The sequence below is a fragment of the Nannospalax galili genome, unplaced genomic scaffold, assembly GCF_000622305.1.
Source record: "Nannospalax galili isolate Female #2095 unplaced genomic scaffold, S.galili_v1.0 scaffold641, whole genome shotgun sequence".
NCBI lineage: Eukaryota > Metazoa > Chordata > Mammalia > Rodentia > Spalacidae > Nannospalax > Nannospalax galili.
The window spans coordinates 3,396,355-3,414,408 of NW_008345311.1; the positions used below are offsets into that span (position 1 = coordinate 3,396,355).

Here is an 18,054-nt window from a genome sequence, read left to right on the forward strand (position 1 = left end):
TTTCTCAAGTCATTTTTAAGTCATTGAACATCCAAAATGGATAGTATAAGTGATTTTTAAGGGCATGTTTCAGAGTTGAAGGTAATCTAAGAAAAAAATATTTCAAGGCAAGGTTCATTTATGTATGTATGTAACTTTTATTTATTTTAGTTATTTTGTATTTTTTCTTTCCCATCACATGCCGAACTGCCTTACATATTTCTGCTTATGGGGTACCTTTTCTGCCCCACTTTTTTGCCTCTACCCCCATAGCCACAGAATTTTATTTTAAAATTAAATGGAGTGCAGAGTGATGAACCTTATGAGTAAGGCCCTTAGAAAATTTACCACTCTGATCACCCTACCTCACAGTCCCTGGTTTGCCCAGTCCTCTTAGGAATTAAGTCATGATTATTTAAGTTCTGCTAAAAGTAAAAGAGGAAACAGCTTTTTGGTCCACAAGAATAACTTGAATTCATCTATGAATTGTGAATTCGGTTCTCTAATTTGTTTCTGCAATGGAATCCTCACCATCAAAAATACATTTTTCTTCCCCTTTAGAGGACCTATTTATCCATCAGCTGGATGTTAAGCTGCCTGTTTCCCCTTCCCAGGTCAAGGGCAGCCCAAGTGCCCAATTTCTCTCTCTCTTCACAAAGGACCAGCAGCGATAGAGATGAGAAGTTCTGAAGAACAGCCAAGTGGAGGAACTACAGTACTGCAACGTCTACTACAAGAGCAGCTTCGCTATGGCAATCCTAGTGAAAATCGCAATCTGCTTGCTATTCATCAGCAAGCCACAGGGAATGGTCCTCCTTTCCCCACTGGCAGTGGGAACCCAGGCCCTCAGAATGATGTGTTGAATCCTCAGGATCACCATCAACAACTTGTGGCACACGCTGCTCGTCAGGAACCCCAGGGCCAAGAAATTCAATCAGAAAACATCATTATGGAGAAGCAGCTGTCCCCTCGGATGCAGAATAATGAGGAACTCCCAACCTATGAAGAAGCCAAGGTTCAGTCTCAGTACTTCCGAGGCCAACAGCATGCCAGCGTTGGAGCTGCTTTCTATGTCACCGGAGTTACTAACCAGAAGATGAGAACCGAAGGACGCCCATCCGTTCAGCGGCTCAATCCTGGGAAGATGCACCAGGATGAAGGACTCAGAGACCTTAAGCAAGGGCATGTCCGCTCCTTGAGTGAACGACTAATGCAGATGTCACTGGCTACCAGCGGAGTTAAAGCCCATCCACCTGTTACCAGTGCTCCTCTCTCACCACCACAACCCAATGACCTCTACAAGAATCCCACAAGTTCCAGTGAATTCTACAAGACTCAAGGGCCATCTCCCAGCCAGCATAGCCTGAAAGGCATGGAACACCGAGGTCCCCCACCAGAGTATCCTTTTAAGGGCATGCCACCACAGTCTGTAGTGTGCAAGCCCCAAGAGCCAGGGCACTTCTATAGTGAGCATCGCATGAACCAGCCAGGGAGAACAGAGGGGCAACTGATGAGGTATCAGCACCCCCCTGAGTATGGAGCAGCCAGGTAAGAGAGTTCCCTTTCTCTCATTTCCTGACCTCATCCACAACTAGCCTCTTCTGCTGCCTGTTGGGAATCTTAAGGGAAGGAATGGGCAGGAATTTGATATAACAAAGTGCCTAGTGACTGAAGACAACAGTGTTGTATTTTAGTACTGATTTGCTTTCCTGCCTCTTAAGATCAATGTTTCTCATCTTCAGAGTTCTTAAGCCCATCTTTGAGAGGCAGAAGTAATTTTTCTTGGACTTTAATTAGTTTGCAGTATCCTATCACTTCCCTGCTTTCTCCTCCATAAAACTTTCATCACATTTTTTTGTGAACTAATCTGTTTCCTGTTAGTTGTACTTGCCCAGAGAATTATTGTGATAATTTTGTATACTAAACAACCAGCTAGATATGATTATTGATAGAAAAGGGAAGATTATATACATGCTTAGGTTCAGAATGTTTCTTGTTTTGCACTTTCTTGGCATTCAGGAAGAATATGCCCAGCTTCCTATTTGTTCTGTAGGATTTGTTAGTTGTCTTTAATGTTTTTAAGCATCTGGGGTAAATTTCCATCATCTCTGTAGGAGTTTTTCCACTTGCTGAAATGCACAAGGAAAACTACTCTCAGAACTTTTGTTTTGTTCCTTTAGTTCTTCCTAAATATACTTCTTAATCATTTAGAAGTCTATTGCCCCTTGCTTTATTCACTAGATCCTATAATTCTACAATTCTGTGTATTATTTGGTGGTAGAATTTCAGCACCTGGGGCCAGGGAAGGGTTAAACAATGGACAACAATGACAGCATTTATGTGTAGTTTCCCTGCTTTGTGCCCAGGGTTATATAATGATGCGTATCCTTAAGGTTTGAAGTTCTAGGTTGCTTACACACTAGGCCTGTGATCTATTTGGTGTCTTCTTTTCTGTCTCTTGTCTAGTCATTCATTTTGGAAGGAGCCTCTTGGCTTGAAATTGGTGACTCAGGAGATAAAGCACTTGGAGTTGAGTAGGGCAGTGGTAAGAGAACTTGCCTAGCATTTCCTGGTATTTAATTTTCTCCCCCTCTATGTGATAATTTTGTTTTAACCAGAGGCAGTTCACTTTAGGCTCCACCCCTTGCTTTATTGGTTACAGTTTTTTTTTCTTCTCCTTAACCCAGGTTGATTTCCTAACCCTTTTCTAGCTCCTCTGAAACTTTCAAAAGGCAGGATCCTAAATTCTAATAAGTGTTTTAGAACAAGAAATGGCGACAAATATAGGGCCATTCAGCTTTAAACCAGAGCTGGAACCCTATTCTAATCTGCCAATAAAATGGAAGACTCGGAGAAGAGCTGGACTGTTGGACTATATAGCTTAGTGGAAACCCATTCAAGATAACAAAATATCAATGAAGCCTAGGGTTTCTGTTTTGCTTATCCCATCAGTATGGAAGAGTCTGAGGGACCGCCTCCCTTCTGGGCTATGGATGGGCTGACATCTGCTGCCTTGTGGAAGGGGAGTGTTGGCTGGGGTGTGGAGCTGAAGCAAAAGCCCCGCTCAACACATGGCCCGCCTTCCCAGGAAAGCTATTTTCAGAACTCATTCACCAGTATTGTTCATGATCTGAAATGACTCCCACAGTGTTTGAAGCTAGATGGGAAAGCCCTTTGATCTGCCTAAATAAATAATCAGACAAAGAAGTTTTTTTTTTTTTCTTCTCGTACTGATTAACAACCAGAGAAATGTAGCTGCATACATTTTATAGGAGGAAGATAAATTCTTCTAAATTGTCTGTGGCTATCATTCTATTTCTGTCCCTTGAAACAACATAGCCCATGCTGACCTGCCTTTGTTTTTATTTTTGCTGGTGCTGAGGATCTAATCCAGGGCCTCCAGCATGCTAATCAAGCATGCTACCACTGAGCTCCACCCCCAGCCCTTGTATTTTAATGTACAGGTATGCAGGAGCAGTGTGAATGATACATTAGTGAATAACAAAATGGTTGATGTCAGAGGTGCTCCACGTGAAGTCTAAATGTACATCAAATTCTGCCTGTAAACATTTTGCATACCCCACATAAGGGAGTGTCATCTATTGACAGGTCTTTGGCAAAAGGTGGTAGTTGAACAGCTTTCTTGAAGTGCACTGCATTTAGGTGTGACACCTTTTCCTTCTTTATTTCCTGTAACCAGCTAGCTGTATGGTTTGTGAATACATTGCCAAGTAACTGCTGCTTTTAGCAAATAATTGAAAGACCGATTTTTAGTTCTGAGCCCACAAATTGCAGATCAGGATGAAAATCGTTTTTATTTGAACAAATTGCTGTTAAAACATACACACACCTTTATTTGCCTTCAGAGATGCAAAGAAATGCAGGAAATTTGCTGTTGAAATGAACAAAATGCTATGAACAATCCGTTGATTGCTTCATCTTCCTTGTGCCCTCCTCCCTGCTTAAAAAATAAATAGCTTGAATGCCCAGAAGTCCAGATGAGAAACAAGGCCAAGCCATGTGAAGAATTTTAAAATTTCTGAATCTTTGTCTTTCTGAGTGCTGAGCCTTTTTTTTTAATCTTGGGTTTACACATTTATCAAGTGCTTAAAAAATTAAATCATTTCTGTTTATAAAGCAGCCACCTCCTTTCAGTTGTTGAAATCATGCCCAGATCTGAGGTTTCTTGAAATGCTAGTTGAGCGGAATCTCAGGGTGACCTAAATCTGTAGTTCAGAGCAGGGCTGGTTGTGCAATTGGAACCATCCGGAACTCCGCAGGCTGCTCCAGGATTCACCGTCCCAGAGCCTGGGAGAGGCACCCTTTCAGTGCCGAGGAGGAGCTCACTACAGGCTGGCACCTGCTCTAATGATAGTGTACGTGTATGGGCTTGTACTCATGTGGGCAGGCACTGTTGTATGTGCAGGCGTGTGTGAGAGTGACTGAGAAGGTAGCAGGATGGAAAGGCCTGTGTTTCCTGGATATACAGGTGTTTGGCTTTTACTTTCCATTTTTTTCCTTACAAGCTTTCTCCGAAAGGTTGGCCTCTCTCCTGACCCAGCTTTGGGGAGGAATCTAATTTTGGTGAGTGGTCTCTGCCCTGCATAGATGGCAGGGTCTCCTCTTCTGCAGAGAACCAGTAGCCTAGGAGTCTGAGGAAGGAGCAGGGTGAAACGGGTAAATGGCAGAGAAGCAAGTCAGGTCTTCCATGGGATCATGTGATTCTATTGTCTTCTGGTGGCTTGTTCCCAGTTGGTGTGTCAGTGGCGAACTGTTTCCAGATGCTGTGGAGTAGAAGGACCTGGAGAGCCCAGCACTTTTGTGGCTGCCACTTTATTACTATCATTACTCTTTCTCTTATTGTTTAATCTTCAGTGTATTTTGGCAAACTCTGACATAGTCCACAGTTCTTCCCCTACTGTGTGTTCTTTCAAGCCTCTGTTCTCAGGGGGAAACTCATCTCAGTGTTAATACTGCCCTGCCTTTTGATGGTGGGCAGATGCTGGAGCCCAGATGGAGTTCCCTTGCTTGGAGTGACTCTCTTCTTTGTGACTGCCCAAGTCTTTGCTTGTTTGCAAACCTGGGAATGAAAGACTGCCTTGGTTTTTCCAACATCACAGTGCACTGAGGTCTGCTTCTTTTTGTGGCAGTAGGAACCAAGGGGCAGCTGTTTTGCTTTATTTTTGCTTATCTTCATCTTGGCTTACCTCACTTGAGAGACCTCCTTCTGGAAACCTTGATACCCTTCTAGGACTGGGAGAAGCTTCACACTTTCCATGGCCTTGACCAGCTAGTCGGCCTTCTGGGAGAAGGGAGGTAAATGGCTAATTCTGTTTGAGAGAATGACTGGGTTTGCTTGATGGGCTCTCGGGGAGATGAGGGGGCACCCAGTTCAGAACTGGGAGATCAGTCTTTAGAGACAGCACCTACCTCTGAGGCAATGGGCTTCCAAATTCTAGAAAAAAGGGCAGAAGTTAGTGTAGTGATTTTTTCCCCCTTAAATTTTGAAAGCAGGATTTGGATAATATGAAATTGAAGACCTGTTTTTTGTTTGAGATACAAAAGTCCTTCCTTCCACATCCCAACATACTTTGTATTACATATAAAATTATTTTAAATATTTTATGTGTATGAATGTTTTGCCTGCATGTATGTAAGTGCACCCATGTCTTGCAATGCCCATGAAGGTCAGGAGAGGGCGTCAGATCCCCAAGCAGCCATATGGGTGCTGGGAATTGAACCCAGCTCCTCGGTAAGAGCAGTCAGTGCTCTTAACCACTGAGCCATCCCTCTAGCCTCCTTTTTAAAAAAAGAAAAATATTTTATATACCTACATATAAATTTTAAAAAGCTCTTACTCAAGGAGGAAGGAGAATGCGTGGTCCTTTTTACCTGAAAGGAAATTGAAGGTCCATAGAGGGGAAAATACAAACTCTTTGCCAGGTAAGTTCTAAGCAGCTCCCAAGCTTTTGAAGGATACTTTGAGATTTTGGAAATAAAGATTATGTATGGCAGCAAACTTCCAGTTGTAGTCTTGAATACTGTCATTTCTTCTATCCGCAAGTAGCTTGTCTGTCTTCTTCAATAGTCAATAATTAGTGACATGTATAAAATTGGAAGAATATGTGTATAGCAGAGGCGTATATGGACTATGTGATAGAAACCAAGATATAAGCAAGTTTCAGGGCTTTTGTGAATATCAAGGTTATTAGATGTGTCCACGAGCAAATATTTGGAATGATTTTGTAGTTTGAAACAGCCTGTATAGTGAGGCGCTCTTGGGAATAGATATATAAGATGCTGGTAATTGGGTGTGTGAGAGAGATTTTTTTAAGTGACTGGATTGCCAGTTAATTGCTCTTGGCCATTTGTCCCAATTTTACCAAGAATTTTATGCAAATTAGCACAAAGATGAACTGATATTCTGTAGGGAAAATGTTAACAAGGTCAGCTTATCTGACTGGTAGATAAGAAGCTATAATAATTCTTACTAAAATAACAATTGTGAAGGCCCCAGTATTTTTGCAATTCATTTACAACCTCAGGAAAGAAAAAAAAAAGCTCTTGCAGATTAAGTAATTTGAACAAGGTTGAACAGCTAAGCAGTAGCAAAAGTCTCCGAAGTTCTTTGTTAGAATTCAAGTCCGTGCTCTTAGCCATCTGTCTTCCCTGGATTGAGAAATATCTACTGGAAGACAAGTGTCCACAGGACTCTGGAGCATGTGAGATTAGATAATCATGGGTGGGGGAGGGTGAAGAAACACTTTGCCCTCAGTGTACATGGACAGATAGTCTTCCTGTTAGTGGTGGTGGGATGTATCCCATCCACATGCTCTGATTAATAGTTATGTACAAACTCTGTACCTAGGTATAAATATTTCCTGTCTCGTAGTCAAATATACAAAATCATATGGGAATGGGAGAAACACATTAAACAATGTACCCAAGTTTTTCTTCTAGAATATTTTATAAGCAATAAATTGGGGATTTGTACAGAAGTTAATGGATTATGACAGTGAATGAACCAGAAAATGGGAATAGAAAAAAATGGGGTTTATCTTTTGTAATATCACTAATTCACCCTAATTTATTCTTCCCATCTTTCTGTCTTTGTGTCTCTGTCTCTCTCTTTTTCTGACTCCATCTTTCTGTCTCTCCCTCTCCCTGTCTCTTTCTCATTCAAGATAAGACCTAGAACTACATGCATTTCAGGCTTGTGCTCTAGAGCTGAGCTGCATCCCTATCCCTCAGCACATCTCTTTCCGTCTTTAGGCCCTTGCTTTCCCTGTTCAATATAAATCATTTTAATACCTTTCCAATCCTTACAGTTTTTATTCATTATATCAAAAATAATAGGATGTTGTTGCCTGTAACTCTAAATTTCTGTATTGTTACTGTTAAAGGGGATCATTAAGTCAATAACTGGAATGAATAATAAATATTTGGTGAATTTAAATGTAATAAGTATCTTCATATCTTTGAGGAATTTTTGATGAGCACATGAATTCTCAAAGGTAGTTTCAGACAGAAATATGAAAGGCAATTTTAATGGTTGTTGTAAATAAATAAGCATATTTTCTTTTCTTTTCTTTTCTTTCTGTCTTTTTGAGACAGGGTCTCTCTTTAGCCCCAGCTGGCCTGGAACTCACTGTGTAGACCAATCTGGCCTTGAACTCATAGGTCCACCTGCCTCTGGCTTCCAAGTGCTGAGATTAAAGATGTGTGCCACCGCGCCTGGCTTAAACGTATTTTCTAAATATAAATTTGCGTGTACTGGACCCCATAAATAATAAAGTTATTTTGAACAGGTTCAGTTTTCAACAGTGATATGAACATTACTTTTAGAAGAGTCATTGAACATGAGTGAGCAGTGAAGGATGTGGGCATCATTTAGAGTTTCACAGAGTTACCTAAGAGGTCATCTGGTTCATTCAACAAAGGATCACATGTGTTTGTCTCCAGCAGAGTCGTAGAAGATCAGGATGAGAATGCACTCTAGAGATCTTTGATGGGATCCCCTAGACTTAACTACCTGCTCCTTATTGTGCTGCTGTCTTGCAGTTACCTCCTGCTTTCCTGCACTTGTGCTTTGGGAAAGAACTTAATCAGAACTTGCATTTTGTGTTTTGCAGGCCAACACAAGACATCTCGCTGTCGTTATCAGCCAGGAATTCTCAGCCTCACAGCCCTACTTCTTCTCTAACATCTGGGGGATCTTTGCCCTTGCTGCAATCTCCACCGTCAACTAGACTGTCTCCTGCTCAACACCCATTGGTCTCAAACCAAGGCGATCACTCTGCTCTTCTGCCAAGGCAGCAGCAGCAGCAGCAGCATTTCCTTCCTAATCAGAGTCACCAGGGGGATCACTACCGTATCTCCCAGCCAGGCCTGACTTCTCCACCTCCACCACAGCAGCAAGGAGAAACCTACTCAGCTATGCCTCGGGCTCAGCAGTCTGCTTCTTATCAGCCCATGCCGGCTGATCCTTTTGCCATTGTTTCCAGAGCTCAGCAGATGGTTGAGATCCTCTCAGATGAGAACCGGAACTTGCGGCAGGAGTTAGATGGATGCTATGAGAAGGTGGCAAGATTACAGAAGGTGAGGCTTCCCTTGGGGCAGCGTTACAAACTTCCTTAAATCTCAATAGTGTGCACCAGGCATAATCACAGTACTCAGGAGGCAGAGGCAGGCAGATCTCTGTGAGATCCAGGCCAGCCTGGTTTGTACAACGAGTTCCAGGCCAGCTGGGGCTACATAGTCTCAAAAAAATTCCTAATAGTGGGACTTATTAAATACCTGTAATAAACATTTCACCTGTGGGTGCCTAACATGGCTCATGAGTAGATCTTTGAGATTTTTCTATCTAAAAAACTTTGAAAATAGCTGTCTGCTTGTCTATCTAGGGTAACTATTTTTTTTGTTTTTATTAGTGTACATTAATTATACAAAATAATGAACTTCATGATGATATAGTCATGTACATATGTCATGTACTTTAATCATAATTCATCTCCCCATTACCTTCTCTTGTCGTCTTCTTCCCCTCCTGCTGGTGTCCTTAAGAGAAGTAACATTTTAGATTTATACTAAGAGAAAATATAGATTTCCCAGACTCCAAAGTCTTAAAGAAAACTTGATTGTTCTAGAATTCCAAATATCAGCAGAGATACTTTTTCACCAAGTCAAGAATATCGGTAAGATCTGTGTTCCTGGAGAACTTTCTAGCATTTGAAGGCCTTTTTTCTTCATTATAGTTGCTCCATATAATTTTGAATCATAAATATAAAACCATAGTTCCTAATTTCTGGTAAAAACATCCCACCAGCCGAGATTTTGTCTGATTCAGGAAAAGGCTGACAGTATTTTTCCTTGTGGGAGTTCTAGCAATTGCTTTTTGACACTTAGCCCTCCTCCCCTCTTTTGCTTTAGCCTTTCTCCACAGCTCCAATTCAACATCTGCTCTTTTTCTCTGGTGTGTGTGTGTGTGTGTGTATGTGTATGTTGGGGGGTGCTTAGCATCACAGCTGGGTGACAGGTGACAGCTCTAGGCAGAGGAAGCTGGAAAAGGAGTGTGCTCCCAGTTGCCATTCTTCCCTGGGTCTCCCTGTCTCCTGTAGCTGGAACTTCAGCTGTTGAGTGCCCCAAGGTAGGAACCTCAGCTCTTGGCCTCTAGTAGCTGTTGGTGAATAGGGTTATGCCTTTGGCAGCCTCTTTGTGGCTTTTGTCCATATGGAGCTCATGTGCTATGATCCCCTTGCAATATACAGGGTTCAGGTAGTTAAGGCTGGAAGTGTGAGAGGGAGGGGCAGCTGCCTTGTGTTGTTCAGCAACTCTGTCCTCAGGAGACACTAGGAGTGGAAAATTCAGGGGCTTGAATGAGTTTGAGAATTTGCCAACATCCGATCTATTACCTAATGGAGAGGAACACTTATTTGTCCATACTTAAGTACTTTTATATTGTGAGAAAAAGATACTCCCTTTCTCAATTTTCCCAAATTCAGCTGGGGGCTATCAGGGTGAACTGAGAGCAATTAGGCTCTGCCTTTGTCTTCGTTTATTATTTTCTTTGTTCACGTTTTAGCTATACCCCTTCCCACATTACACTGATGTTAGAATTCTGTCCACAAACTAGAAATCCACTTTGACTGATTCGATTATTGACACCCTTCCTCAAGCTTTCAATTTTGGGTGGCCTGGCCCCATCTTTGACACAATCACTGAAGATTTAGCCCAAATCTTCTTTGCCAAAGGTTCGTGGTGACTGATATTAGGGGATTAGGTTTGTGACAAGGAAGAAAAACAGTAGGAATTTTGTTATTTGTTTCCTGGATGTAATGAGGTGCCTTAGATCAGCCAGTTGATACAACTGGAGTGTCAGAAAAAGCGCAGTTCAAGCCAATGCTGAGGTGGAGGAGACAGGTGGGGGAGAAGAAGAAAAGGAAAGTAGGGAGAACAAGGTACACACCAGATGGTGGTGGTAGAAAAAATAAAAGCACCGGAGGCGCATGCAGTAGTAAGTACACAGAGCAAGTCTGGAAATCCAATGTCACCCTCTTGCCCTGCCTCCTAAATTACCCACACCTCCCCAGTAGATCGTCCCTTTTCTGCCTATCTTTCCCAGAAGGCCTTAGTAGCACACCTTGCCATGCTCTTTGGAAGGGGACAGTATCTTCACAAGGGGAAAGGGAAGGATTAGCGGGGTTTGCACCTTGAGTAAAGTCACTGCCTTCCAGATGTGGCATTCTGGGGGTTAAGTAGGAAGTCTCACTCACTCTCTCAAGGCTGTCCATTGCAGACCAACACCTAGCCTCCTCTTTCAAATGGAAATGTTTATTTTCTCCTCTCCAGCACTTGAATTTCATGCAAAAGCTTCATCAGGCACAGGCCTTGCAGATCTTGTCTCTAAATGCCATTCACCAGTTTTCACCTTCTGTGCTGCTATCTTGGTGCCATCTGCAAGGAGAAAAACACTTTCAAGTCTGCTCTTTTCAGTGGTATAAGCCTCGTTTGTTTGTAGGCAGTCCTGTCTCCTGCAGGATTTTGGAGATGGGGGAAGCTTGAATCTTAGTTATTTGTAAGCTTACCCCCGCCTCCCAGTCCTCCACTGAAGCACCTGATTTTTTCCCCCAGTAGCATCCTGAGCTTTGTTCAAGGAGAGTGGTAAACTGAGAAGAAATGAAGAATGGTTGCAGGAATCAAAAGTAATTTTAAAATTGCTCAATAAACCATGGGGTTTATTTGTCTTATACAAATTACATGCAAATAATCTCTGTGGTTATTGTATGTGCAGCTGTACTAGTTAGAGAAAAACTCTGGAGTCCAATTTCTTGTTTTCTTCCTGATTCTGACTGATTCAGGACCAGAGCCTTTGTCTTTTAGCTTTCTTTCTCTTTTTGTTTTCATTTTATGAAATTTCAGAGGTGTCATAAAACAGAACACTAATCATGAATTTCAGTTAAAAATCTGTACTGGTTTCTCACTGACTATGGGATGAAGTCCAAATGCCTGGCATTAAAAGCTTTTTATGATCTGACTTCAGTCTGTCTTCACAGCCATATCCCTTTAGCTTCTCTGTGGCTACCTCAGTATCTAGCCAAAAGAGACTACTAGTCATTCTGGGAATGCCTTTGCTTACTCAGAATAGAATACCCTTCCCTTCACCTCTGCTCATTGAAATCTGACCCAGCTTTCAGGATCTGATTCTGAATGCCACCTCTCCCTGAAATTATTTTTCTTGCTTCCCCCAAACCAGTAATAACTTTTTTCCTTCCTTCTTTTTGCTCTGTAGCATTCCTCTTTCCTTTCTTAAAGCTGTATCTTGCCATATATTATTTGGCTTGATTAGAATGAAAGCTCTTTGAGGGCAAGGGTAATGTGGATGCTGTCAATCAGGCATTCACACTCCAAAATTTTAATTACCTTTCCACTACTTAACTCTTAGCTAAATAGTTGCTAAATTCAAATGAATTATACTGTATGAGGCTGAAGGTTTGGGTTTTTAGCAGTTATATCTATCACTGATCCATACTTGGAAAAGAAATTCAACTATTCTCTTTGTTAAAATCGGGCAAGGTATCTTTGTTCAGGTAGATGTCAGGACAAATTGAAATAAACTGGCAGAAAGATATCTTTTGAGTCCTCCAAAAAATATATCCACATGCAATATATGTCAGTATTTTTAAAATTAGAAAAATATTCATAAATTAAAATCATTCTAACCCTATTTATGAAGACCATTCTGTTGTACCAACTTCTTTGATTACAGAAACTAAGCATACACACACACACACACACACACACACGTTTTTGCCCTGAGGAAATTTTATGAAGCAATGCACTTACACTTTGAAGCTGGAAAGTTGTTCTTGAAACTTAGTTCTGATTATGTAGTACTGCTTGCCTCCTAGCCATCTGTAAGCTCTGAAAGATGTTACTAAAGTTTTGCATACATGATTCTAAACCATCTTCCCCATCAATCCCGTACCATTACCACCATCTTTCCTTTTTTATGTTAAGGTGGAGACAGAAATTCAGCGTGTCTCAGAGGCTTATGAGAACCTAGTGAAGTCATCTTCCAAAAGAGAGTCCCTGGAGAAAGCGATGAGGAATAAGCTGGAGGGGGAGATTCGGAGAATGCATGACTTCAACAGAGATTTGAGAGGTGAGGGAACAAGTAAACTTAGCTATGTGCTTCTTTTGTTTGCTCGCTTGTGTGTTTTTAAGACAAGGTCTCTTTATGTAATTCTGGCTGGCCTAGAACTTAATATGTAGTCCACACTGGCCTTGAAATCACATGATTTTCCTACCTTAGCCTCTTCAGTAGTGGTGATAAAAGCATGTGCCACTATACCTGGCTCTTGTCTGTGTTTCTGAGGCATCTGGTGATGGAAAGGGTTGAGCAGGGCCCAGCAAGGCTCTTTTTGGTTGACTAATCCATTGGCAGAGTTAGAAAACTGGATGGCTTATTCCAGTCTGGTTTAAAAAATATTTTATTATTTTTATTTTATTTTATTATGTAAGTATGTATTGCCTACATGTATGGAAGTGTACCTGTGTCATGCAGTACCCACAGAGGTCATAAGAGGGTGTCGATTCCCTGGAACTAGAGTTACAGATGTTTGTTAGCTGCCATAAGGTGCTGGGAACTGAATCTAGGTCCCCTACAAAAGTAGCCAGTGCTCTTAACCACTGAGCCATCTCTTCAGTCCCCAGTCTGTTTTATTTTTAAAGTGTATTACTGCAGTAATAGTTGCAAGCTTCTTTAAGTGGGAGTTTATATCTGACTGATATACTAGCTGTTAACCAGGTCACAGTGCTTCCTGGGACTCTTTGACCTACCTGAACCACTCCCATGACTGGTGAAATCTCTCATCCTGTACAGGTTTGGTAGAGGCTTGCCTTCTCACCTTGTAAATGTGAGAATGTCATGACCTCTGCTGCTATGAGGCCTTTTATTTTTGCCTTCACCTGATAATATTGCAAATTCTGGGAAATATTTCCACCTTCAACCACCATGAAAATTGATGGTCTTGAGGACATTTCCTGTTTTTGGATTCCTTGTATCTGTCTGTCAAGTCAAGGGGCTTGACTAAATGCTGCCATGGTCCCTATTACACGATTTTAAAGATTTTTAAAAATATTTTATTTATTATTTTTATTTTATGTGTATGGTTGTAGTAATGCCTGCATGTATGTAACTGTACCCATGTTATGCAGTGCCCATGGAAGTAAAAAGAGGGCATAGGATCCCCTGGAACTGGAATTACGGTGGGTTCTGGGGTTCAAATTCTGGTCCTCTGCAGGAGCAGATGGTGCTCTTAACCACTGAGCCATCTCTCCAGCCCCTCAAGATTTCATAGAAACACTGATAGTCTTTTTCCTGGTTAATGAAAGATATATTTGTATATTCTGGGAAAGATTATTTTATTGAAATCTAGAATTTTTTATGTAGAAGTGTTAATTATTTACTGCTTTCTTCCCTACCTTAGTAGTCTTGAATTGTTTTGAGATTCATACTAGTAAACCTGGGTCTATGTCACCCATCACTGTTTGACAAGAAGATGTAGACTTTTGCCAAAGGTCAGTATTTAGAGGGCAAATAGCACGTGCTTGGAACTTTATGTAAGGCCTTGCTGATTGTCTCCACATTCCACAGAGCGTCTAGAGACAGCCAACAAGCAGTTGGCAGAGAAGGAGTATGAGGGGTCAGAGGACACCAGGAAAACTATCTCTCAGCTCTTTGCTAAAAGTAAGTTTGAAAACGCCATGAGCGGGTATGAATGCATGGAAGGCTGTAAACTGTGTGAAAATGTTGCATAGCTCTCTTTAGCCTTCTAAAATAACAAGGATAGAGTGCATGTCATCTAGGAATTCTTTTTCTGGTTACTGCATGAAAGACTCTTCTTTTCTTCTAGACCAAGAAGGTTGTCATAACCACTAGAGATATAAAATGACTGTTCCCTGTACTAAACTACTGAAGCCCATCAGGACTCTTGCCCTTGTCATAGTTAGCTGAAGAAAGAACCTTAGTGAACATCGCGGCCCTTGATAATGCTGAAGGGATTATTGCCGGTGGTACCACATGCTGGCAATGGTAAATGGGATGAACTTAGAGGACAATGATCAGTGCTTGGAATCTCCAACTTGTAGCTGGGGCTCCCTTAGTTAAACTCTTAGTGTTGTATCATATCATTACAACCGGCAGATTGCAGGGGTATCGGAGAAGAGCCTTGGCTATGTCCTGAATTCGTGATTCTGATTGCAGAATTGGAGGGTATGAGGCAGGGCAGAGCTGTGCCTTCCTCTTGTTTCCTCATAATGTCTGCAGAGACTCCTAGGTCTGTAGCAATGAATTAATCCTCTTCTTTATGAGTCCCTAATGGACCCCACCCAGCTAGACAATGCCTAATTCTTTCCAATTGCCTTAATAAAAGCAGGAATAAAAACTTCATAGTGGATTGAGTCTATTGGGAGAATAAGTTGGGGAGAGAACTGATGAACTGCTCTCATTTCTACAGATGCCTTGAAGTTGGCTTCCCCCAACCCCCAGCCTCCTTCAGTGCAGCTTCTGCTGAAGTCCTGCTTGGTGGAGAGTTCTCAGCCTCTTCTATTTTTACTGGGCCTCCCAATGACCCTTTCATGTCATTCTGTGCTGTTTCCAGTCAGATTTTACAAGTTTATTTGATCTTCACTTACAATATTCCCCTCCCTCCCTGGGCTCTGTTGTGCTCTGGCTTCAGAACAGAAGCTTTCTTCCTCTTTTTCCTGAGCCTCCTATTCCTTTGTCAGTAGTCTTAGAGCAAGGAATGTTGTTTTTCTGGTGTCATCAGAGCTTAGGGCGAATTGTTGTGAAGTTGCTTTTGTGGTGTCACGGTTACCCTGGAAGCTAGTTCAGTGGCAGAAAGATGGTGGCATTCTCCCAGAGTAAAACAAAACATATGGATTCTTGCCCTGGATCTGCTAGTTTCTACTCCGCTCTGTGTAGAGATGGTGTTTCAGGTGCCCTAGGAGCGCTACTGTGAGTTTATAAAGTGCAGTCGTTTACACGATCAAACTACATTGATGGCAGGGTGAGACACCATGGTAGCTCTGAAACACGTCTCTTCATCCTATTGTTTCTTTTGCCTTTTGGCACCTACAGGGCTCTACAAGGTTGGAACTGTGACCTTAGGAAGGAAAGCTCTTTTGAAAAGCCTTCCCTGAGAGACCAAACCCAGAGAGACCAAACCAATCTAACATGGAAGGCAATTGAATATAGTAGAAAATGTCTAGAATAAGCTAAGTTTAAGTATGGACTCCACTCTTTATTTACCAGTTGTGGGATCTTCTCTAAGTTAGTTATGCTCTCCAACTGTTTCCTTATATGCAAAATAGAGAAAAGAATAATAGTGGCCTTGTAACCTTATTGAGGATTAAGTGAGCACAATACCTCATATGTGGTACGTGTTCAGCAAATGTTCAGTTCCTTTCAAGCTGCATCTACTCAGATATGTGTAAAGTTGCAGTGGGAAGTGAGACAAAGCTTCTGCGTTAAAGAAAATGACCTCCCAATCCAAATCCAAGCTACTCATGTGAGTTTCTGGTGTGAGGTCTGTCTTGTAAGAGGAGAAGAACCTGGGAAAGCATGGGGTATAACTGTATATGTTGTGGTCCCACATGCCTATAATTTAGTACCAAATTCATAAACATGAAATTGCTAATCTATAGGTACCACTCAAAGTTAGCATCTAAAAACTTGTATAACGAATCAATCACATCTCAAAAAAACACATATTTTGAGCTATATGATTCATTTTCATCATTGATTATGGTAGTAATTATTATCAACCACTTTTCTAAAATTCTTCACTGCTTTTTAATGTTTCTTCCATTTAGACAAATTATCTCATTTGATCTCAACAAATACTATAGGTTAATCAAGACAGTAATGCTACCTTGTGTTTTAATCACTAAAGTTTTTTCTATTCTTAGAATGCATGTCTTTCTACTTGTATGATTCTCCTGTCCTTTGTTCTCATTGAAATCTCTAAAATTTTAATCACAGTTGCTTCAAATTCATGATTTGATCATCCCTACATACTAGGCTTACGGGGGTCTGGTTCTAGTGCTTGTCATGTCTTTTACAACTATGTACTTTGTCTTTTGCTATGTCTTATTATTGTTGTTTGTTGTTTAATGACAGGCAGTATGTACAGGGTAAGAACTACAGTAGATACTGCCCTGTATTTTGGTTGTGAGGATAGTACTTCTCTCTGAAAATGTAAGATGTGGGTCAAGTGAAATATTGTCCAGTCCAACATTTAATTCTCAGCTTTTTAGTGAGTCTGTACCTGTGGACTGTGACTCTTGCAATGTGGCTCAATACCCACCCTTTGTCACTGAAATGTGACCAGAATGTCCCTGAGTTGGGTATTTCTTTTTCTCAGGTAGAAGGCTAGGACCGGATAAAGTGGACTTTATCCTTCCTCCAGGCTGATTAGTATCTCGAAAAAAAAAAAATCCAGTGTTAGGCTCTAGTTAGTTTGTCCTCAGGGCATGACTGGTTAAGAAGAATAGAATGCTCTGGTGTATTAACATAACATGATGGTGCTTTTTCCCCTTTCCCTGATGATAACACAAGATTTTTTTCTGATCTGGAAGAACCTGACTGAGCACCTGGGGGGTAAAACTCACAAAAATATGGGTGTTCCCATATGACTGGGCTCCCAGGGAATTAGCTCTGAGGCATCTGCATCCTGAGCCTCTGGTTCAGGTTTTCCTAACCAGCTTCTGGTTCCTCCAGGGTTCTGTTCATGAACTTCTTGTCTGAGAGATTGTGATTCTCTGTCCACCTATCTGTCTACAGTTTTGAGGACAGAAGTTCACCTTGTGAATCTCTCATCTAAGAAAGATCTTAGAGTTGATTGTTTCTTTTTATTTTGTTCACCTTTCTTTTCTTTGTTAGGATGGAATAACAATTTCTAAGTTCCTTGTATGCTATATTGGGAGCCAGAGATTCTATTATTCTTTTTTACAATAAAGGAAATAAAGACATGGTTAGTAGTTGAATTAATTCCTATTCATGTTGAAGTTAACAAGGTCAAGGCAGGGCATATGGTAGAACCAAAGTCCTGTTTAACACACCTCATGATGGATTTAGGACTAAGAGCTGTGATATATGTTGAACCATCTTTGCATAGCTGAGATGACCTCCATTTAATTTTGGCATATCATCTCCTGGTAGAAATTTTGATGCATTATATATTCTCATAAAAATATCACTTCAGCTATGGATTATTGAGTTTTGTCTGAACAGTTTTGTAAAGACTTCCCTTATGATTCAATTGTCTCTACTGTCTCATTCTCATATTCATTCCTAACATCTTTTATTTATGCTGCTTGATAGATCACCTTCGTATTTTATCATTTTTCCCTTTTATATATACCACTCTGCTTCTGAACATGACTAACAGTTTAACTAGTTGGACCAACTTTTCTAGGAGTTCTTCCATTCTAAAGCCATAGCTTTAATTACACAAACACATGCCTACACCTTATACATATATATGCTGTATATATGTGCACAAATATTATATA

The 18,054-nt window shown here is 41.1% G+C and overlaps 1 protein-coding gene across 4 annotated transcripts in view; it reads left to right on the plus strand.

Annotated features, from left to right (window-relative positions):
• The window catches only part of Amot (angiomotin), a 61,389-nt gene that overhangs the window by 18,383 nt on the left and 24,952 nt on the right, over positions 1 to 18,054 (plus strand). For all 4 annotated transcript variants that reach the window (XM_029567591.1, XM_029567589.1, XM_029567590.1 and 1 more), the window contains 4 exons: positions 594 to 1,527; positions 8,112 to 8,577; positions 12,496 to 12,640; positions 14,135 to 14,227. In XM_029567591.1, the coding sequence (XP_029423451.1) occupies positions 656 to 1,527; positions 8,112 to 8,577; positions 12,496 to 12,640; positions 14,135 to 14,227 (1,576 nt within the window). In that variant the 5' untranslated portion in view covers positions 594 to 655. The remainder of the gene's footprint in view (positions 1 to 593; positions 1,528 to 8,111; positions 8,578 to 12,495; positions 12,641 to 14,134; positions 14,228 to 18,054) is intronic.